The following is a 21708-nucleotide window of genomic DNA, read 5'->3' on the forward strand; positions in this document are numbered from 1 at the left end:
CCTGTCTGCCTGCCTATCTGTCTGCCTGCCTATCTGCTTGCCTATCTGTCTGTCATTTTGCCTGCCTATCTGCCTGCCTGCCTATCTGTCTGTCTGTTTGCCTGCCTGTCTGTCTGCCTGTCTGACCTATTGGGACTCCCAGTGAGGTAAACATTTGAGCAATCCTCCTTTCATAGCCCACCGTTACAAGCAGCCGGGTCCAGCTTTGTGCTTCAGCCCGTGGCACAGGCTCACCTCCACTATTTTTGGTGACAGAATGTCGCGGCAGCTGCCGAAGCCCGGCCAGGAGCCCCCGTGCGTTTGTGCGTTGTGCTCTTCGGTGTGCCATGAGTTTGTGAGACCGTATCAGTGTCAGACTACATAATGGTGCCAGCCTTTGTGGACGCCGCTAATGAGAGGGCGTGTCCACGCCCATTGTGCATTGTCTCACAGTGGTCACCGTGCTGATCCCATCACTGGGTACCATGGAAACAGGAAATGGGCAGGACACCTTGCTCATCATTGATAGGGGATCCCAGTGGCCAGCTGGCACACGGCTTGGCTGCTGGCTACGCCACTCATCCTCCTCTCTGGTCCACGGCATCACACTTGGACCTTCTGCCGCAGGTTGCAGTCATCAACTTACAATCAGGACTTAAATGAGCCTAATCTAATATCTGAAACTACAACACCTTGTGAGCAGAGAATGTGTAAATCATTAACTTTCAGCTCTGATCTCTATATGCCAACATTGCACATGTGGGCAGGATTGATAGCGTAGCCTTTACTAAGACAACGGCTTGCTGATATCATCAGGAGGTCTAAATGTTCTTTTTGCGCCTGGCTTGCACAATTATTGTGTTAATATTAAATACACTTAAAACCACAGGTTGAACCACGCAGGCAAAAGCGTGTCGGGGCGCCAGTAGGGAAAGGAACCTGCAAAACTGGAAATAAACTGTGTTAAACTATGTTAGGAATAAATTGTCAGCATCTTGGAGCACCTGGAGTCCTGGGTGGGGTTTTCTGAACTCCAAAGGCTCCTTTCTAATACTAGTGAACGCGACTTGACCCAGAAATGTGTCCTCCTTCTGACAGAGTGTACGGCATGTGAGTCACAAGTTACCCAGGTGTGTGTGTGTGTGTGTGTGTGTGTGTGTGTGTGTGTGTGTGTGTGTGTGTGTGTGTGTGTGTGGAGGGGGGGGGGGGGCAAACCAGACAGGTCCGGTCGTGGGCTGGTTGTGTTCTAAGAATAGGAGACTGGAGCAGCCCACAGCAGCTCAGTCGTGTAGATAGAGCACCGTGTCAGGAGACGGCTCTGTGAATGACACAGTTTACTGCAATCATTCAGTTTTGACAAAACAGTGACACCTTATGTCGTTCACACCGTTGAGCTTCACCGACAGGCACATAACAGGCACCAACAGCTCCTGTTGTTCATTCCAGTGCAGCAGGGAGCCAATCACAGTCACCACCAGCTGCAGTAGAAATAGTACTAGTACCAGCAATGGCAGTCATACGTCTTACACAATCACTTTTACTGGTGTTGGCTTACTCCACCAAACCAGCCTCAGGCGGCCTGGTGGTATTCACGCTAACAAACAGCCTGTCGCCATTTGAGATTGCAACAGGTACAAAACCATGCGGTGAATTGAGGGCAGTGGAGGAGCGTGACGTCGAGCAGGGAAACGCTGCCGAGTAGTGTTTCATTGCCAGTAGTTTAGATGCACCTGCATATCTGCAAGGGGAGAATGATTCTTTTGTATTGTCAGCCTAAATGTCTTGCACACATAGAGCTGCATAGAGTACAGTCTGTTCCAGTCCACCAGGAACTCAGGCTCAATTCTGCATATTTGTTTTGTTATCTTCGTGATATTACAAAAGTTTGGGAAATCTCTGTTTTACTTTTAGTTCCTGCATCTTGGAAAAGTCTCAGACTAAATGTAGACAAAGGGGATTCTGGCGTCATATACATTATGGCTGACGGACAGTTCCGGCAGCGGGGTTATTACCGGTTCACTGATTCCACTGGTTCCTGAGGTTAAAACATCCCAATAAATCTGCCCTGAGTTGGGATCAGAGTCCATTAAGAACAAAAGCGGTAATTAGTTTAGTATTCCAGTGCTGAGGTGGCCTTCAATAGACGCCGTGACAGCAGGACACAGATTTACCTGCGCTGTCACATTCAAAGCCCGCTGGCACCTCCTTCCTGTCAGGGTCAACACAGAGGAAAGCTGGGGGAGGAGGTGGCGGTCGTTGGGGGGGGGGTTCACAGGAACACAGGGACGGAAATGCGTGCAACACCCCTCGGGTAATTGACAGTAAAACACAGCAGCGTTGTAGGGGAGAGAAAGCTCTGCCCGGTGCCACCGAAAGCTCCTGCCAAAAATTCACACATGTGTAGCGAGTGAGCCCACGCCAGCGGAAGCAGTTTGTTCAGATTTCTGTGGTGGGAGGGGAGCCCTGCCCCAGTGATGGATGACAGTAGTGTTGCTCTAATGCAGCTCTAGGAGCATATAGACTGCATAGTAAATGTAGAGGAAACATTTGGACCTGACGTTGCTCTTTTAGTGTTACAGTGTGAGTTCATGTGCATTTCTGTGTGTGTGTGTGTGTGTGTGTGTGTGTGTGTGTGTGTGTGTGTGTGTGTGTGTGTGTGTGTGTGTGTGTGTGTGTGTGTGTGTGTGTCCGCGTGCAGTGTTCCTGACCTGGGTGAACTGTTCCAGTGTTCGCTGGGCGACGAGGATACAGGATGTTTTCACTGTAGGGAAACTCCTCGCGCTGGCACTCATCATCGTCGTAGGACTCGTCCAGATCTGTAGAGGTGAACAGATTTTACTCACACTAGCAGCTCTAAACAGTGCTATTTTCACATATCAATTTTAAATAGAGAAATAGAGCAGCCAGACAGTGAACAATGTGTTTAGGGTCATTTCTGTTGAAGCAGTTAGAATGTATTTACACATGCGCCCCCTGGTGTTCACCGGTGTACATTACATGAGTAAGAAAGTTAGAAAGTCTACTTCAATCAAACGCAGCTATAAATAATAAACAACATCTAACATCCCAGCTATAGACATCAGCCTCACTGTAAAGGTCCTGTATCACATTTTCATACATTTAATTTACTCACACCTGCCTCTAGGTCACTACGACGCCCTACGGCCCAGCGTGGCCTTTGAGTTCAGCCAGGACCCCTCGGTGGGACAGATCGCCTTGGCCTTCCTCCAGGCCTCGTTTGCTTACAGCGGCTGGAATTTCCTCAACTACGTCACAGAAGAGGTCGTGGAGCCGCGCAAGTATGGCACGAATGCCGTTACGCATGTACGTGAGTCATAATCCGTCCTATTCCTGATGTCGGACCACTTCCTCAATGTAGGAACCTGCCTCGAGCCATCTACATCTCCATTCCACTGGTGACGCTGGTCTACACCATGACCAACATCGCCTACTTCTCCTCCATGACCCCTCAGGAGCTGCTGGCGTCCAACGCTGTAGCAGTGGTGAGCAGCATCACAGCGACCGCATGTTTAACATACAGTACAGAGCTTGTTATATGTGAAGCCTGGTGATCATGGGAGTGTCACAGGACACCCACCAACTAATCAAGTAACCAACTAAATGAGTAGCAGGAGTCTAGTGTGGGACAGTTGTGCTCTGATAGTTAATAAAAGCCGTGTCCTGATGAATCAGGAATCTGCGTTGAACCATCTCGTTCAAACACACACGCCTTGTATGAAAACAATTTGATACAATTTGAACAAAGGACTCAAACAGAACAAAGGCGCAATTCAGGCAGCCGTGTGGTCGGTTCCAAGGGAGACGCACGTCTGTGATTGGTCGGCTGACGAACAGGGGCTCAGACCTATTGGATAACGAATACAGGAAGACCAAGTGTTGAGGCCGACCACATTCTACAGGGTTAAAATGTCATTACACACCAAACGTTTTCATGGTCAATTGTCTGTAGGGCGGCGATTTGCAAGTGCACGGTGTTACCATAGCAACAGCAGCCAGTTCATCAGTTTCATCCTGTTTTGGGTTCTTTCTTTGATAGAGCCATTAGTTGAATCCTCTCTGTTCTTGCGTTGCTCCAGACATTTGGGGAGAAGCTCCTGGGCATGTTTTCCTGGGTGATGCCCATATCCGTAGCGCTGTCCACCTTCGGCGGGATAAATGGATATCTGTTCACCTCCTCCAGGTAGACACAGGCAAAACCACACGTCAGATTGAACAAGTGGGTCCAGAGTGGCTTCTAACACGCATCCGCTGTGCATCTGTTTGCAGGTTGTGTTTCTCCGGAGCCAGGGAGGGTCACCTGCCCTACCTGCTGGCTATGATCCACCTGAAGAACTGCACGCCCATCCCCGCCCTGCTGGTCTGCGTGAGTACTGCACCGCACACGTGCAAGCAACACTCACTAACCCTCACTAGTTCACGGTTCAAGCCTCTGGATTTGCTGTGACGTCCCTCTCGCAGTGCATCGCCACGATAGTGATCCTGTGCATCGGAGAAACGCACAACCTGATCAACTACGTGTCCTTCATCAACTACCTGTCCTACGGCGTGACCATCGCCGGCCTGCTCTACCTCCGCAAGAAGAGACCCAACCTAGCAAGACCCATCAAAGTACAGAAAATTCAGCTTTGCGTCGCGTTTCACAGTAGCTGTACCTGTCTCGGGTTTACGCTGACCTGCTGTCGCTGCGAAAGGTTGAACATGTTGATGATTAATAGGAAGTCTAATCTTATCTTCCGCTCCTTTGCAGGTAAGCATGCTGATCCCTATCGCCTACTTGGTGTTCTGGGCCGTGCTGCTGGGCTTCAGCCTGTACTCTGAGCCTGTGGTTTGTGGCCTGGGCATGGTGATCATGCTGACCGGAGTCCCCGTGTACTTTGTGGGTGTTCAGTGGAAGAACAAGCCTAAGTGGCTCTACAGGCTAGTTGGTAAGTTACCCCCTGCCGCTGCACACGTCCCATTTCTGTGTGTAACCAGAACTCATCCTGGTGCCTGTGTTGCAGAACGAGTCACGTACGTGGGCCAGAAGGTGTGCTACGTGGTGTTTCCTCAGGGAGACCCTTCAGAGACTGAACCCCTCACTGCCTCTAAAGCCAATGACTGAGCAGAGGACTCAACCAGAAACCCGCTTTCTACATCCACACCTGTACTTTCAGTTTTTTTGCCCTGCAGATGTTTTGACGCTGTTCGGCCGCTTCGCGTGCGGTGAGGAGACGGTCTTGCACACGCTCCAGCGCAGATACAGCCTAAACGAAGCTGCAGTGAAACCCCCGGTGTAAAAGAAGCAGATGACCGTAGCCCCAGAGCCGGGGCGAGCTCCTATTTGTTCCGTTGTACTGTCCGTTAACTCTTCCCACCATGCTGTTTTGGCTTGTTTTTTTTCTCATCTTCTCTCTTTATACGTCCTTCTAGTAACTTCTGCTTCACCTTATATATCCTCTAAAATTAATGACTAAATCTTTATCATAATGTGCCTTATGAAATGTACGTGCAGGTGTAAAATAACCTTCATGTCGCGAATATGCAAACAATTTCTGCACTACTCTATTACTGCTGCTATCCTCACCTGTGTTTCACTAATTACTCAGACGATGTCACTGTTTGCCTGCTGTGGATGAGTATTTTTCTGTTTCACCGCCTGACCCGGTACCCCACGCCCCCACCCAGATCCCCCTCCCTACCCCTGATCATCTACACGATCCTTCCCAGCAAAAGTACTGCATGTGACCTCACGTTCGAAGGAGCTGTCTCTCTCGGAAATGAAAAAGAAGCTGCGTCGTCACAACACACGACTTGCCCATTTTGTACACGTCGTCATCACTGGGAATTCCCCCTTGACCCCTCACGAAGTGCTTGAGCTGCCGCAACAGTTATTAGATTTCAAATGTCTCGCCTGATCTTATGTCCCACTATGAACCATTAACGTGTTGGATAACAAACAGACAAACCCCTGCAGACACACGAACCGTTGGCTGTTTACCTATTCGCCTTCTTGGCTGCTCTCTTCTCACCCAAAGACACATCATCGCTGCAGTGACCCTTGGCCCACTGACCTTTATAGATTGACTCACTTATATGTAATTTTAAAATAGTACAAGCTTAATTTATATTTGTCACTGACATACTTTCTTGTGGTCCTCTTGACTCAACGTATTGGCACAAATGAAGCTCTAGCTACAAACAATCTCATATTGTTGTGGTAGCTCTACCTTAACAGTGTGTATTTACCATGGTGACATGTATTTGGGTAAACCTCGCCAGCACCGGTCCGTTTGCTGTTTATGTTGTACGTACAACAAGTTTCTTATGAAGGGTTGGGCCAGGATGTAAACATGCAGCGTGGACCTTGGATTGAGTATTCCCTCGCATCCAGTCCACAGACAGCAGCGTCTGTCTGTCTGTCTGTCTGTCTGTCTGTCTGTCTGTCTGTCTGTCTGTCTGTCTGTCTGTCTGTCTGTCTGTCTGTCTGTCTGTCTGTCTGTCTGTCTGTCTGCAGTGTGCAGGTGCTGGAAGCTCAGCTGAGTTTTGTAAATACTGTGTGAAGAAACTAAACTGTTACAAATGTGCCAGGGAGTCCTACAAAGACCATTCCTCAGATACGTTGTGATTCATTTACATACTGTAAAATTGATGGGTACATCTGTGTGTTTTGTAAGAGTAAAGTTTCGAAGAATAACAGTGTAATTGCTTATTAAATATACCAACTTGTAAAAACCTGTTTTGAAGCTACATCCTTAGCTAATTTTAATATAAATTGATCATGGAAAAAAAGCTTTCTAATATTCAAAATTCTTTCACATTGAACATTAGCCAATAATTCACAATAATATACTAAAATTATGTTTTACATGTAAATTCTATTTAATTTTTTTGCCAAACTGAGTAATCTGATTACTCAGTTTGGCTAAAAAGGTGGTTTCAAATTACTGAGGACACTTTATCAATAACAGACATTGGGTTAATGTCCTTTACCATCTGTGCCTCATCAAACAAAGCTCTTGCTGAGATCTGCCGAAGGCCTTCGGTTTTATTACAGCACAGTCTAAATTATTAAAGCTGAGGGACACAGGTGTCCAACAAAATGGGGAGCCTGTGTACAGCCTGAGAGCAAATGTGTCTATAAACTTAGACCAAGGCTTATTAAAGGTACAAACTAGTGTTAAAAACCGACTACTTATTGCTAACAATCAGTGTACTGTCATCTATGTTGCACGTTTAAACACGGCTAATTAAAACCATCTCAAGGTTTATTATTTGCAGGCACAGGAAAGCAATGAATAAACAGAAGTCTTACAGTATGCAGCCTCAGCGACACTTCTCTTTCATCACAAAATATACAAATATATATATATATAGAAAAACCTTATACAAACTCAACATGACTGCAAAAGAAACTGCAAAAACAAAAAGATGAGACATTCAGTGGCACTTCACTGCCCAGCGGCCATAAACCAGTGTATTTAGCTGTGTTTAAACCTGTTCGTAATGAACAGACGAAACAACATGTGGACATAAAAATGCAAAACAATAAAACTGTGAATAAATAAAACCTAAATACACAAAATTACGACCACTGGGGGACACGTTTCCTTTTTCCTGAGTAGTGCTTTTCAGCTCCATAGAGGTGAGTGGCACCAGTCACATCACAACACAGTAAAATCTGTTCAAACATGTTAACCACAACTGTAATTCATGAACCAATCAGTGATTTTTAAGACACAGTTTCTAATATGTCTGTATGTCACAAGTCAAAGAGAACATACTCTGAAGATGCTGCAACGCCCTTCAACTGAGTCAAACCAGGATCAACGTAGGACAATGAAATCGAGAGCACGAAGTAGGAAACGGAATGAGGACGGGTCAACAGGCAGGAAAGCAGCATGGAGGATCTCTAATGGCACAATGTATGTAGCAGCTGTTCACAACAAAACCTCTGTAAGAAGGAAGCACATGATGGTGGGATGGCACATTCACTAGAAAAAGAACGAATGGTTTCGTCACTGCAGATGGGAAACAACCAGAGCTTAGCTGCTGGTCGCTTTTTCGTGCTCTCCCTGCAGCAAAAGAGCAAGAAAGTCGCAGATGTTGAGAAAACAAACCAGAGCAGTTACATTCTTGAGAAGCGGCTTGCTTAGAAACAGTTGCAAAAAGGCGTTCATCGTCACACCTCAAGCACACGAGCGTTCCAAGAAGCCACAGACTCAAGGTGAGCGGGTTTTCCCCCCAAGTTCAACGTCCATCAAGGCAGAAAGACAAATCTGAAGAAGTAGAAGAGGTCTTCGCTGAAGACTGAAAAATAGACGTCTTTAATGTTCTGTTATAGAAAAGTCCACAGCATAGACATGATTTTCCACCCGCTGCCTGCTGCTCACTGCAGACCTGAAGAGAAGACAACGCGGGTTCAGGGTTCCGACTCGACCGAGGTCTCTGTCAACGTTTGGCTTGCTGCAAACTAGCAGTCACGCTAGAAATGTTGTGGTACCGACATCTGAACCTTAAACAAAGAGTCCTCATGTCTGATGGTGCCGATGTTTGCCGCAGGTTCAGCAGATCTACACGTGAAATACTTCCTGATGCTTATATTTGTTCACCGATACACGGAATAACACAACTGTGATCTGAAAGAAATGAAATGCCACACAAGAATATCTTTACAGCCAATGGGGAGAAGACAGTGAGGAGCATCAGTGATTTGATTAGTTCAACTGAAACTGACTGGACCAACTATGACTGATCAACAGGCTTTTAAGGTTCACAGTATAAAGCGGTGCATAATGGCTCTGGGTAACGACACTAAAGCTGCTTTTGCATCATCACAACGTGGTGTCTGATTTCACCTGAAACAGGTAAGTTCATGTCGAGGTCAAAGGTCACGCCTGTTCTCATTTCACTGTGGGAGTCTGCGTGGGGCTCACAACACGGCCGCGCTGGTTTATTGTGGGAGCAGCTTGAGCATACGCGGATGAAGTGTGAAGAATGAGAGTGAGGGGTCTGATATCGCGTCTCCTGCGTGTTGTACAGGTTCAAGGTTCTTTCGGGCCCCGAAAGAGCGGGGAGGACGAGAGAAACCTCTCAACTCCTCAGCAAGGCGTCGTCTCCCTCCCCGAGTCTCCGCCCTCGTCGCCGAGGGCCTTGCTGACTCTGCAGAACCGGCCCTTTCCCTCCCTCCGTCTGTCACTCCTCCTCCTCCTCTCCCTGCTCGGCACCGTGACACGGCCGTCGCTGTCCTCCGCCTTCACAGACGCCAGAGACTCGGTGGGGGAAGTCCCCTGTGGGCGCAGCGGGTGGGGGTGGGGGTGGGTTGTTGGCGTCTGGGAGCTGCTCGGAAACACTGGCGGTGAGATGGGAGACAAGGGCCCCAGAGGAGAGTACCGCCTCAAGGAGACGCCTTTGAGATTCACCGCTAGCTCCAGGACTAGCTTCCTAGATGCTCGGGGGTGGCTATGGGACACAGAGGCTTCCCGAGGGGCGGGTGGAAGCCCAACGTGGGTTGAAGAGTCACTCTCACAGGGCGACGGAGGCTCGGATGGTGGAGCGCCGCCTCCTTCCCTGCAGTCGGGCGACGCCTCGTCTGGACCGTCTGACTGAGAGGAGAGGGGCGACGGCGGGCTCTCCGGCGAGCAGGCCCGCATGCTGACGGAGGCCGAGCAGCACGGGCCGGTCCCGCCCGCCGCCCCCGCCCCGCCCCAAGCCCCGCCCCCGGCCTGGGACCCCTGCTCCGTGACGGTTCGGTAGCTGTGGAGCCCGAGCGTGACCTGCGCGGGTCCGGCGGCGTCCAGCAGGGACGCGTGGGCCCGGGCGCGGCCCCCGCTGCCGAGGACGCGGCTCCACAGCTGCCCGAGGCGCCGGCGGGGGGAGGAGGAGGCGGCGCCTCGGCATGAGTAAGAAAGTTAGAAAGTCTACTTCAATCAAACGCAGCTATAAATAATAAACAACATCTAACATCCCAGCTATAGACATCAGCCTCACTGTAAAGGTCCTGTATCACATTTTCATACATTTAATTTACTCACACCTGCCTCTAGGTCACTACGACGCCCTACGGCCCAGCGTGGCCTTTGAGTTCAGCCAGGACCCCTCGGTGGGACAGATCGCCTTGGCCTTCCTCCAGGCCTCGTTTGCTTACAGCGGCTGGAATTTCCTCAACTACGTCACAGAAGAGGTCGTGGAGCCGCGCAAGTATGGCACGAATGCCGTTACGTATGTACGTGAGTCATAATCCGTCCTAATCCTGATGTCGGACCACTTCCTCAATGTAGGAACCTGCCTCGAGCCATCTACATCTCCATTCCACTGGTGACGCTGGTCTACACCATGACCAACATCGCCTACTTCTCCTCCATGACCCCTCAGGAGCTGCTGGCGTCCAACGCTGTAGCAGTGGTGAGCAGCATCACAGCGACCGCATGTTTAACATACAGTACAGAGCTTGTTATATGTGAAGCCTGGTGATCATGGGAGTGTCACAGGACACCCACCAACTAATCAAGTAACCAACTAAATGAGTAGCAGGAGTCTAGTGTGGGACAGTTGTGCTCTGATAGTTAATAAAAGCCGTGTCCTGATGAATCAGGAATCTGCGTTGAACCATCTCGTTCAAACACACACGCCTTGTATGAAAACAATTTGATACAATTTGAACAAAGGACTCAAACAGAACAAAGGCGCAATTCAGGCAGCCGTGTGGTCGGTTCCAAGGGAGACGCACGTCTGTGATTGGTCGGCTGACGAACAGGGGCTCAGACCTATTGGATAACGAATACAGGAAGACCAAGTGTTGAGGCCGACCACATTCTACAGGGTTAAAAATGTCATTACACACCAAACGTTTTCATGGTCAATTGTCTGTAGGGCGGCGATTTGCAAGTGCACGGTGTTACCATAGCAACAGCAGCCAGTTCATCAGTTTCATCCTGTTTTGGGTTCTTTCTTTGATAGAGCCATTAGTTGAATCCTCTCTGTTCTTGCGTTGCTCCAGACATTTGGGGAGAAGCTCCTGGGCATGTTTTCCTGGGTGATGCCCATATCCGTAGCGCTGTCCACCTTCGGCGGGATAAATGGATATCTGTTCACCTCCTCCAGGTAGACACAGGCAAAACCACACGTCAGATTGAACAAGTGGGTCCAGAGTGGCTTCTAACACGCATCCGCTGTGCATCTGTTTGCAGGTTGTGTTTCTCCGGAGCCAGGGAGGGTCACCTGCCCTACCTGCTGGCTATGATCCACCTGAAGAACTGCACGCCATCCCCGCCCTGCTGGTCTGCGTGAGTACTGCACCGCACACGTGCAAGCAACACTCACTAACCCTCACTAGTTCACGGTTCAAGCCTCTGGATTTGCTGTGACGTCCCTCTCGCAGTGCATCGCCACGATAGTGATCCTGTGCATCGGAAGAAACGCACAACCTGATCAACTACGTGTCCTTCATCAACTACCTGTCCTACGGCGTGACCATCGCCGGCCTGCTCTACCTCCGCAAGAAGAGACCCAACCTAGCAAGACCCATCAAAGTACAGAAAATTCAGCTTTGCGTCGCGTTTCACAGTAGCTGTACCTGTCTCGGGTTTACGCTGACCTGCTGTCGCTGCGAAAGGTTGAACATGTTGATGATTAATAGGAAGTCTAATCTTATCTTCCGCTCCTTTGCAGGTAAGCATGCTGATCCCTATCGCCTACTTGGTGTTCTGGGCCGTGCTGCTGGGCTTCAGCCTGTACTCTGAGCCTGTGGTTTGTGGCCTGGGCATGGTGATCATGCTGACCGGAGTCCCCGTGTACTTTGTGGGTGTTCAGTGGAAGAACAAGCCTAAGTGGCTCTACAGGCTAGTTGGTAAGTTACCCTCTGCCGCTGCACACGTCCCATTTCTGTGTGTAACCAGAACTCATCCTGGTGCCTGTGTTGCAGAACGAGTCACGTACGTGGGCCAGAAGGTGTGCTACGTGGTGTTTCCTCAGGGAGACCCTTCAGAGACTGAACCCCTCACTGCCTCTAAAGCCAATGACTGAGCAGAGGACTCAACCAGAAACCCGCTTTCTACATCCACACCTGTACTTTCAGTTTTTTTGCCCTGCAGATGTTTTGACGCTGTTCGGCCGCTTCGCGTGCGGTGAGGAGACGGTCTTGCACACGCTCCAGCGCAGATACAGCCTAAACGAAGCTGCAGTGAAACCCCCGGTGTAAAAGAAGCAGATGACCGTAGCCCCAGAGCCGGGGCGAGCTCCTATTTGTTCCGTTGTACTGTCCGTTAACTCTTCCCACCATGCTGTTTTGGCTTGTTTTTTTTTCTCATCTTCTCTCTTTATACGTCCTTCTAGTAACTTCTGCTTCACCTTATATATCCTCTAAAATTAATGACTAAATCTTTATCATAATGTGCCTTATGAAATGTACGTGCAGGTGTAAAATAACCTTCATGTCGCGAATATGCAAACAATTTCTGCACTACTCTATTACTGCTGCTATCCTCACCTGTGTTTCACTAATTACTCAGAAGATGTCACTGTTTGCCTGCTGTGGATGAGTATTTTTCTGTTTCACCGCCTGACCCGGTACCCCACGCCCCCACCCAGATCCCCCTCCCTACCCCTGATCATCTACACGATCCTTCCCAGCAAAAGTACTGCATGTGACCTCACGTTCGAAGGAGCTGTCTCTCTCGGAAATGAAAAAGAAGCTGCGTCGTCACAACACACGACTTGCCCATTTTGTACACGTCGTCATCACTGGGAATTCCCTCTTGACCCCTCACGAAGTGCTTGAGCTGCCGCAACAGTTATTAGATTTCAAATGTCTCGCCTGATCTTATGTCCCACTATGAACCATTAACGTGTTGGATAACAAACAGACAAACCCCTGCAGACACACGAACCGTTGGCTGTTTACCTATTCGCCTTCTTGGCTGCTCTCTTCTCACCCAAAGACACATCATCGCTGCAGTGACCCTTGGCCCACTGACCTTTTATAGATTGACTCACTTATATGTAATTTTAAAATAGTACAAGCTTAATTTATATTTGTCACTGACATACTTTCTTGTGGTCCTCTTGACTCAACGTATTGGCACAAATGAAGCTCTAGCTACAAACAATCTCATATTGTTGTGGTAGCTCTACCTTAACAGTGTGTATTTACCATGGTGACATGTATTTGGGTAAACCTCGCCAGCACCGGTCCGTTTGCTGTTTATGTTGTACGTACAACAAGTTTCTTATGAAGGGTTGGGCCAGGATGTAAACATGCAGCGTGGACCTTGGATTGAGTATTCCCTCGCATCCAGTCCACAGACAGCAGCGTATGTCTGTCTGTCTGTCTGTCTGTCTGTCTGTCTGTCTGTCTGTCTGTCTGTCTGTCTGCAGTGTGCAGGTGCTGGAAGCTCAGCTGAGTTTTGTAAATACTGTGTGAAGAAACTAAACTGTTACAAATGTGCCAGGGAGTCCTACAAAGACCATTCCTCAGATACGTTGTGATTCATTTACATACTGTAAAATTGATGGGTACATCTGTGTGTTTTGTAAGAGTAAAGTTTCGAAGAATAACAGTGTAATTGCTTATTAAATATACCAACTTGTAAAAACCTGTTTTGAAGCTACATCCTTAGCTAATTTTAATATAAATTGATCATGGAAAAAAAGCTTTCTAATATTCAAAATTCTTTCACATTGAACATTAGCCAATAATTCACAATAATATACTAAAATTATGTTTTACATGTAAATTCTATTTAATTTTTTTGCCAAACTGAGTAATCTGATTACTCAGTTTGGCTAAAAAGGTGGTTTCAAATTACTGAGGACACTTTATCAATAACAGACATTGGGTTAATGTCCTTTACCATCTGTGCCTCATCAAACAAAGCTCTTGCTGAGATCTGCCGAAGGCCTTCGGTTTTATTACAGCACAGTCTAAATTATTAAAGCTGAGGGACACAGGTGTCCAACAAAATGGGGAGCCTGTGTACAGCCTGAGAGCAAATGTGTCTATAAACTTAGACCAAGGCTTATTAAAGGTACAAACTAGTGTTAAAAACTGACTACTTATTGCTAACAATCAGTGTACTGTCATCTATGTTGCACGTTTAAACACGGCTAATTAAAACCATCTCAAGGTTTATTATTTGCAGGCACAGGAAAGCAATGAATAAACAGAAGTCTTACAGTATGCAGCCTCAGCGACACTTCTCTTTCATCCCAAAATATACAAATATATATATATAGAAAAACCTTATACAAACTCAACATGACTGCAAAAGAAACTGCAAAAACAAAAAGATGAGACATTCAGTGGCACTTCACTGCCCAGCGGCCATAAACCAGTGTATTTAGCTGTGTTTAAACCTGTTCGTAATGAACAGACGAAACAACATGTGGACATAAAAATGCAAAACAATAAAACTGTGAATAAATAAAACCTAAATACACAAAATTACGACCACTGGGGGACACGTTTCCTTTTTCCTGAGTAGTGCTTTTCAGCTCCATAGAGGTGAGTGGCACCAGTCACATCACAACACAGTAAAATCTGTTCAAACATGTTAACCACAACTGTAATTCATGAACCAATCAGTGATTTTTAAGACACAGTTTCTAATATGTCTGTATGTCACAAGTCAAAGAGAACATACTCTGAAGATGCTGCAACGCCCTTCAACTGAGTCAAACCAGGATCAACGTAGGACAATGAAATCGAGAGCACGAAGTAGGAAACGGAATGAGGACGGGTCAACAGGCAGGAAAGCAGCATGGAGGATCTCTAATGGCACAATGTATGTAGCAGCTGTTCACAACAAAGCCTCTGTAAGAAGGAAGCACATGATGGTGGGATGGCACATTCACTAGAAAAAGAACGAATGGTTTCGTCACTGCAGATGGGAAACAACCAGAGCTTAGCTGCTGGTCGCTTTTTCGTGCTCTCCCTGCAGCAAAAGAGCAAGAAAGTCGCAGATGTTGAGAAAACAAACCAGAGCAGTTACATTCTTGAGAAGCGGCTTGCTTAGAAACAGTTAGTAGCAAAAAGGCGTTCATCGTCACACCTCAAGCACACGAGCGTTCCAAGAAGCCACAGACTCAAGGTGAGCGGGTTTTCCCCCCAAGTTCAACGTCCATCAAGGCAGAAAGACAAATCTGAAGAAGTAGAAGAGGTCTTCGCTGAAGACTGAAAAATAGACGTCTTTAATGTTCTGTTATAGAAAAGTCCACAGCATAGACATGATTTTCCACCCGCTGCCTGCTGCTCACTGCAGACCTGAAGAGAAGACAACGCGGGTTCAGGGTTCCGACTCCACCGAGGTCTCTGTCAACGTTTGGCTTGCTGCAAACTAGCAGTCACGCTAGAAATGTTGTGGTACCGACATCTGAACCTTAAACAAAGAGTCCTCATGTCTGATGGTGCCGATGTTTGCCGCAGGTTCAGCAGATCTACACGTGAAATACTTCCTGATGCTTATATTTGTTCACCGATACACGGAATAACACAACTGTGATCTGAAAGAAATGAAATGCCACACAAGAATATCTTTACAGCCAATGGGGAGAAGACAGTGAGGAGCATCAGTGATTTGATTAGTTCAACTGAAACTGACTGGACCAACTATGACTGATCAACAGGCTTTTAAGGTTCACAGTATAAAGCGGTGCATAATGGCTCTGGGTAACGACACTAAAGCTGCTTTTGCATCATCACAACGTGGTGTCTGATTTCACCTGAAACAGGTAAGTTCATGTCGAGGTCAAAGGTCACGCCTGTTCTCGTTTCACTGTGGGAGTCTGCGTGGGGCTCACAACACGGCCGCGCTGGTTTATTGTGGGAGCAGCTTGAGCATACGCGGATGAAGTGTGAAGAATGAGAGTGAGGGGTCTGATATCGCGTCTCCTGCGTGTTGTACAGGTTCAAGGTTCTTTCGGGCCCCGAAAGAGCGGGGAGGACGAGAGAAACCTCTCAACTCCTCAGCAAGGCGTTGTCTCCCTCCCCGAGTCTCCGCCCTCGTCGCCGAGGGCCTTGCTGACTCTGCAGAACCGGCCCTTTCCCTCCCTCCGTCTGTCACTCCTCCTCCTCCTCTCCCTGCTCGGCACCGTGACACGGCCGTCGCTGTCCTCCGCCTTCACAGACGCCAGAGACTCGGTGGGGGAAGTCCCCTGTGGGCGCAGCGGGTGGGGGTGGGGGTGGGTTGTTGGCGTCTGGGAGCTGCTCGGAAACACTGGCGGTGAGATGGGAGACAAGGGCCCCAGAGGAGAGTACCGCCTCAAGGAGACGCCTTTGAGATTCACCGCTAGCTCCAGGACTAGCTTCCTAGATGCTCGGGGGTGGCTATGGGACACAGAGGCTTCCCGAGGGGCGGGTGGAAGCCCAACGTGGGTTGAAGAGTCACTCTCACAGGGCGACGGAGGCTCGGATGGTGGAGCGCCGCCTCCTTCCCTGCAGTCGGGCGACGCCTCGTCTGGACCGTCTGACTGAGAGGAGAGGGGCGACGGCGGGCTCTCCGGCGAGCAGGCCCGCATGCTGACGGAGGCCGAGCAGCACGGGCCGGTCCCGCCCGCCGCCCCCGCCCCGCCCCAAGCCCCGCCCCCGGCCTGGGACCCCTGCTCCGTGACGGTTCGGTAGCTGTGGAGCCCGAGCGTGACCTGCGCGGGTCCGGCGGCGTCCAGCAGGGACGCGTGGGCCCGGGCGCGGCCCCCGCTGCCGAGGACGCGGCTCCACAGCTGCCCGAGGCGCCGGCGGGGGGAGGAGGAGGCGGCGCGGCGGGTGGAGTGGCGTCTGATCTGTCTGTGCATCGCCAGCCGCAGATTCTGCAACACCGAGGCCTGGAGGACGAGGAGCAGGCACAGAGGATACGCGTGGGGTGAGTGCGGTTTAGCATCGTCTGGCTGCAGATAGTGGCCACATATTGAATGGAGCATCACATACACACCTGGGTGGGGTTGTACACGGGGAAGTCTTCCACAGGCGGGATGAGACCCTGAGCGATCAGCTGGCCATACGAGGGCGGAGCCTCTCTCTGGACAAAATCGGCCTCCATGCGAGTCATCTGAGTTTCAAAAGCTCTACGCAAAACAGAGAGGGGGATTAAACAGCGTTAAAAGCCGGACTCTGAAAGAAGAGGAGAGGAGCGCGTCGTCCGTCCCCACCTGTACTCGCGGCTCCGGAGGGAGTGCAGTTTGAGGGCACAGCCCAGGGCGATGACCAGCAGCAGGCTGCAGACCAGGCTGCCGATCAGCGCCGCGGTGATCACCTTCCGCGGCACCGCCGCCAGGCAGTCCCTCTCGTCGCTGCCGTCCAGACAGTCCTCCTGGCCGTCGCAGCGCCACGTCTCAAAGATGCACAGGTTGGTGCCGCAGTGGAAGTTCCCCGGCTGGCAGTCGTGGCAGTTCTTCTCGTCCGACCCGTCCGGGCACCGCTTCTGGTTGTCGCAGCGCTCCGACGCCGGGTAGCACAGGCCGGCGCCGCCCTCGCAGGGGAACTCCCCCTGCGGGCACGCGGCGCAGGCCTCCTCGTCGCGCCCGGACGGGCAGTGCCAGTAGCCGTCGCAGCGCTGGCGCTCGGAGAAGCAGCCCTGGTCGCCGCCACAGGGGCGCTCGCCGGGAAAGCAGTAACCTTTGACCTCGGGGGGCACAGCGGAAACGACTCAGAGCGGGTGAAGAAAGTGAAGATCGACAGATGCTAAGCTCCTAGTACCTGGTAGGTGGCGTTGAAGCCGTGTCCGGGGCTGTGGGGCTGGGCCACGTACAGCACGCTCATCTGCCCGCGGCTCGACTCCAGCAGCGCCGGCCGCCGGTTGTTGTGGTACGACAGCACCTGCAGGAGGTGCTCGGCCCCCTGCAGCAGCCCGTCGTACACGTGCAGCGCGTCCCGGGGCCCCAGCTGCAGGTCCAGCTGCAGCACGATGGGCTTGGGGTCCCGGGTGTCCAGGAACCAGGAGCAGCGCAGCTCGGCCGCCGCGCTCCGGTTGGCCCGGAGGAAGTCGGGCGACGCGAAGGCGCCGTAGAAGGCGCCGAGGCGCCGGCCGCAGGCGGTGTCGGGGCAGCCCAGCTCGTCGGCGCCGTCGGGGCAGTGGCGCTCGCCGTCGCAGCGCAGCGAGGCGGGCAGGCAGCGGGTGGACCGGAGGTCGGCGCAGGCGACGGCGCCGGGGGGGCAGGGGCCGGGCCGGGCCTCGGTGGGGGGGGGGGAGCAGCCGCGCTCGTCGGTGGCGTCGCCGCACTCGTCCTGAGCGTTGCACTTCCAGGCGCGCGGGAGGCACTTGCCGTTGCCGCAGAGGAACTCGTCGGACTGGCAGCTGCTCTGACCCAGGTGACCTGCAGACACACGGAGAATAATAACGTTCAGGCGGCAGGGTAATATCTTCAAGTCACGTTCGGCTACAGGAGTCTCTGCACAGACAGACAGGAAGCATGGAGTTCCACTACGAAATGTATTTTTTCTTTTTAATCTTACACCTGAGCTTTTATTGTGAAGCCCAAAACAAACCACCCATGGAGGTGAATCATCCTAAAGCACAACTGTAATCGTTACACACCGGACCATCCATTACCTCTGATGTAGGAGAGGCGGAAGCCTTGAGCCTGGCCGGAGCTGTTGGCCTGAGAGTGGAAATACAGCCACACGCGCCCCCTGGTGGAGATGAAGGGCGGCGGCAGCACGGAGCCACACAGCCGGGACTCGCCGCTCCACGAGGGCGTCAGCAGCAGCCAGTCGCCCAGGCAGCGTCCCGACTCGGCCAAGTCGAAGTTACGGAAGCTGGAGGAGCACGGCGCACGGATGAGTGCGTGACTCGGCGACGAGGCGCCACGTTAGTGAGAGCGTGGGAGTACCTGATGGTGATGACCTCCCCCTGACCCCCCTGGATGTGCCAGCTGCAGTTGACGCCGGACGGGTAGTTCAAAGGCCAGGAAGGGCTGTAGATCACACCCCTCCGCTCTGTGTGGACCTCCACCCGCTCACTGCAGCCTGCTGGGTGAGACAGCAACACACGAAGGAGTGAGGATGGTCTTTTGTGATGATGATGATGAACAAATCGATTCTATTCTATTCTATTCTATTCTATTCTATTCTATTCTATTCTATTCTATTCTATTCTATTCTATTATTTATTTTCAGTGTCACTGGACAAATTCATTCATTGCTTTACTTTGGGACTTTGGGTTCTGTCTCCAATTGGCGCCAAAGCCACTGACTTGACATAATGAATGACACGAGGGCCTTTGAGGGAGCACTGTGCTGATCAGGGGACCAAAACGAGTCAAAGTGGTAGCCACGGCAACAGCGTCGCCCGCTGCCGTCGCGCCACTGCTCCAGGGAGCAGCGCGCGACGCGAGGCGGCCGAGACGAGCGCCCGGGGACGAGGCTCAGATCTGAGGGGGGTGCTTTTGTAGCAGCACGAGGGACAAACGCTTGAGTTTGGAGCCGTGAGGTGACGTAGTGCTGTTACATCGACGGAGGGAAGGTTCTCTCTTCTGCTCTAGAGAAGCAGACCTGGAGGTTTAATCACTTCATTTCTGTTTAATGCCACAGGAAGAGTCAGAACGGATGTGTATGATACACACGCGGGAAGAGGCCGTTTAACGAGCCTCTTAATTAAGCAGAACCTATGAGACACAACAGCTTAGCAATGATTATCCTGAGCTGACACACTGCGGCTCGCTTCTGCTGTGTGTGTGTGTGTGTGTGTGTGTGTGTGTGTGTGTGTGTGTGTGTGTGTGTGTGTGTGTGTGTGTGTGTGTGTGTCTCGTTTCTGATGAATCGGTGAAGTCAGCAGAGTGAGGCACAGGGCGAGGGGAAGAATCATTTAGAGCTCAGATGGATATCGACTAGCCGGACATGGCTGGCTACACACACACACACACACACACACACACACACACACACACACACACACACACACACACACACACACACAACTGGACTGGACCAAGTAAGTCTGTGAAGGTAGAGCTTCTGCCTCCAATAACATTTAAACCACCACAGCAGTTTGAGTACCTGAAGATTAAGGTGGATTTACATATGGGAGTTAAAATACACATTTAATCCACTAAAGCTCAGCAGGACTGTCTAAAACGTTGAAATAAAGAGAAAAGGCCTTAGTACGCGCCTGTGTGACTTTGATCTTGACGGTACTTTGTGTGAGACAAGATGCTGGGTCAGACAAGCACGGACACGTGTTAGAGACAGTGTATGTTACATAGCGTTTGAAAGCTGTAGCTTCAGCAGCTCCTCTCTCCTGCTCACACACGCCTTGAAAGAACACTGACACTGAGGGATGCGCGTTATGCTTTGACAGCCTTCGCTTTTATTCCCATCAACATAGGAAGAGAGAGAGAGAGAGAGAGAGAGAGAGAGAGAGAGAGAGAGAGAGAGAGAGAGAGAGAGAGAGGTGACTGGCTGCAGAGATGCAGTGATGTAATGCTGATAGCAGCATCACGTTTGTGAAAGAGCATCCATGTTTCCACGCTGGCCCCGATCGTTTTCCCACCACAGATCAATAGACCAGCAGGTCGCGATCGCCCCGTCCGCTCACTCCAGCTGATCTCCGATCACGGCGATCAAAACATTCGGTCTGCACCAATCATATCACTTTATCAGGGCGGCACAGGCGAGGGAGCCGCAGGTAAATCACATCCATCACAACTACTCGGGTGTGAACGCTCCCTTTGATTCGAGAGCTCTGCTGTGACGCTCAGTGATGTAGTGACGGAACAAGCTGAACGGTGGGACATTCGATGTGGATAAAACTGATCAGGGACCGTTTATAAGCATATACAATGTCACTTTTCTCATGGACAATTGTGCATAATGTTGTGTCGTAAGCGCGACTCAGTGGCACGGACGTGGACCATGTGCACGGATGCCCGTTTAAACATGACATCATTGTGGAGACATTGTTGTTTCTCACCTGCACAGAGCAGAGCAGAGCAGAACCACAGCAGCCCGAGCAGCCGCACCGTCTGTCCCATGGTCCGGCGGGGACTTCTGCTATTATCTCGGATACGATTTCCAAAGTGTGTTTGACATCTGTGTCCTCCGGCGAAGCTGTCGCATCTGTTTTCTGCTCGGACGGACCATTCACACCAAACGCTGCTCACTGGGTAAAAAGCATTGTGTCCTTTCCTTTTGCAGAGCTAAGACGCTTGGGTCAAGGTGGACGTGGTGAGGTTTATTATTTCCCGTTTATATCACCAAAATAAAATAATTCACAACAGCGTTTCATGACATTCTTCACGTACCGACATAACGTACTTCGGTGGTACTTTATTTTAGTTTTTTTAATTATGGTTAGGTTAGATCAATGCACATGATATGGCCCTTACCAAATCATGCAATCCAAGATGGATCACAAAACCAAATATTAAGTTGTTCACGTCTTTCTAAGTAAACACAACATATATTTTATTTATTTTTAACATAAACAACGGAATAATTCATTGAGGCACTACTATAGGTACTTGCTATAAACTGTCTTTTGCCTTTAGAAATATCAAGCTGCGCATTCCAAGTCTGTTAATTTGAAGGTAAGTCATTTCCACTTCCGGTGTACTGTGGCGTTTCACAATGTCGGACTCTAACAGGACAAAGTGGTCTACATTTTTTGACCGTTTTTCTCCTCAAACTGAAGGTGACATTGGCAGGCTGGGGTAGATGCGCCAAACAGCATCTTAGAGCACAGTTGTTGAATTGACAAATTAATCAACAGCTCGCTTTGCAATACCTCCATTGTGTCTTGGCGTCTT

General features: G+C 50.3%; 2 protein-coding genes and 1 pseudogene across 5 annotated transcripts in view; 2 read left to right on the plus strand and 1 right to left on the minus strand.

The window, feature by feature from the left end:
* slc7a10a (solute carrier family 7 member 10a) overlaps window positions 1–6711 on the plus strand; it is a 14930-nt gene extending 8219 nt beyond the window's left edge. The window contains exons 4-12 of one of the 3 annotated variants that reach the window (XR_008694155.1): window positions 2678–2803; window positions 3125–3278; window positions 3359–3482; window positions 4077–4180; window positions 4267–4363; window positions 4459–4608; window positions 4748–4925; window positions 5001–6461; window positions 6494–6711. Coding sequence is in view for 1 of the 3 variants with exons in the window: in XM_029144032.3 (XP_028999865.1) it covers window positions 2678–2803; window positions 3125–3278; window positions 3359–3482; window positions 4077–4180; window positions 4267–4363; window positions 4459–4608; window positions 4748–4925; window positions 5001–5101 (1034 nt within the window). In the remaining 2 variants the exon portion in view is untranslated. Of the gene's footprint in view, window positions 1–2677; window positions 2804–3124; window positions 3279–3358; window positions 3483–4076; window positions 4181–4266; window positions 4364–4458; window positions 4609–4747; window positions 4926–5000 lie in introns of all 3 variants that reach the window. The other 2 variants (XR_008694156.1, XM_029144032.3) reach the window with 2 other exon arrangements.
* Window positions 6712–9627: 2916 nt separating this feature from the next.
* Window positions 9628–13568, plus strand: LOC114852590 (asc-type amino acid transporter 1-like; annotated as a pseudogene).
* A 515-nt stretch (window positions 13569–14083) lies between these two features.
* On the minus strand, window positions 14084–21310 carry lrp3 (low density lipoprotein receptor-related protein 3). 2 transcript variants are annotated; one of them, XM_029144031.3, is made up of 7 exons: window positions 20874–21310; window positions 18796–18931; window positions 18516–18721; window positions 17663–18279; window positions 17116–17588; window positions 16899–17031; window positions 14084–16791 (listed from the first exon to the last, which is right to left on the minus strand). In XM_029144031.3, the coding sequence occupies exons 1-7, from the start codon at window positions 20932–20934 to the stop codon at window positions 15937–15939; spliced, it is 2481 nt and encodes an 826-aa protein (XP_028999864.1). In that variant the 5' UTR covers window positions 20935–21310; the 3' UTR covers window positions 14084–15936. The 2 variants fall into 2 exon arrangements, with proteins under 2 accessions (XP_028999864.1, XP_028999863.1); XM_029144030.3 differs by having other exon boundaries at window positions 18796–18934.
* Between the last annotated feature and the right edge of the window lie 398 nt (window positions 21311–21708).

The sequence above is a fragment of the Betta splendens genome, chromosome 3, assembly GCF_900634795.4.
Source record: "Betta splendens chromosome 3, fBetSpl5.4, whole genome shotgun sequence".
NCBI lineage: Eukaryota > Metazoa > Chordata > Actinopteri > Anabantiformes > Osphronemidae > Betta > Betta splendens.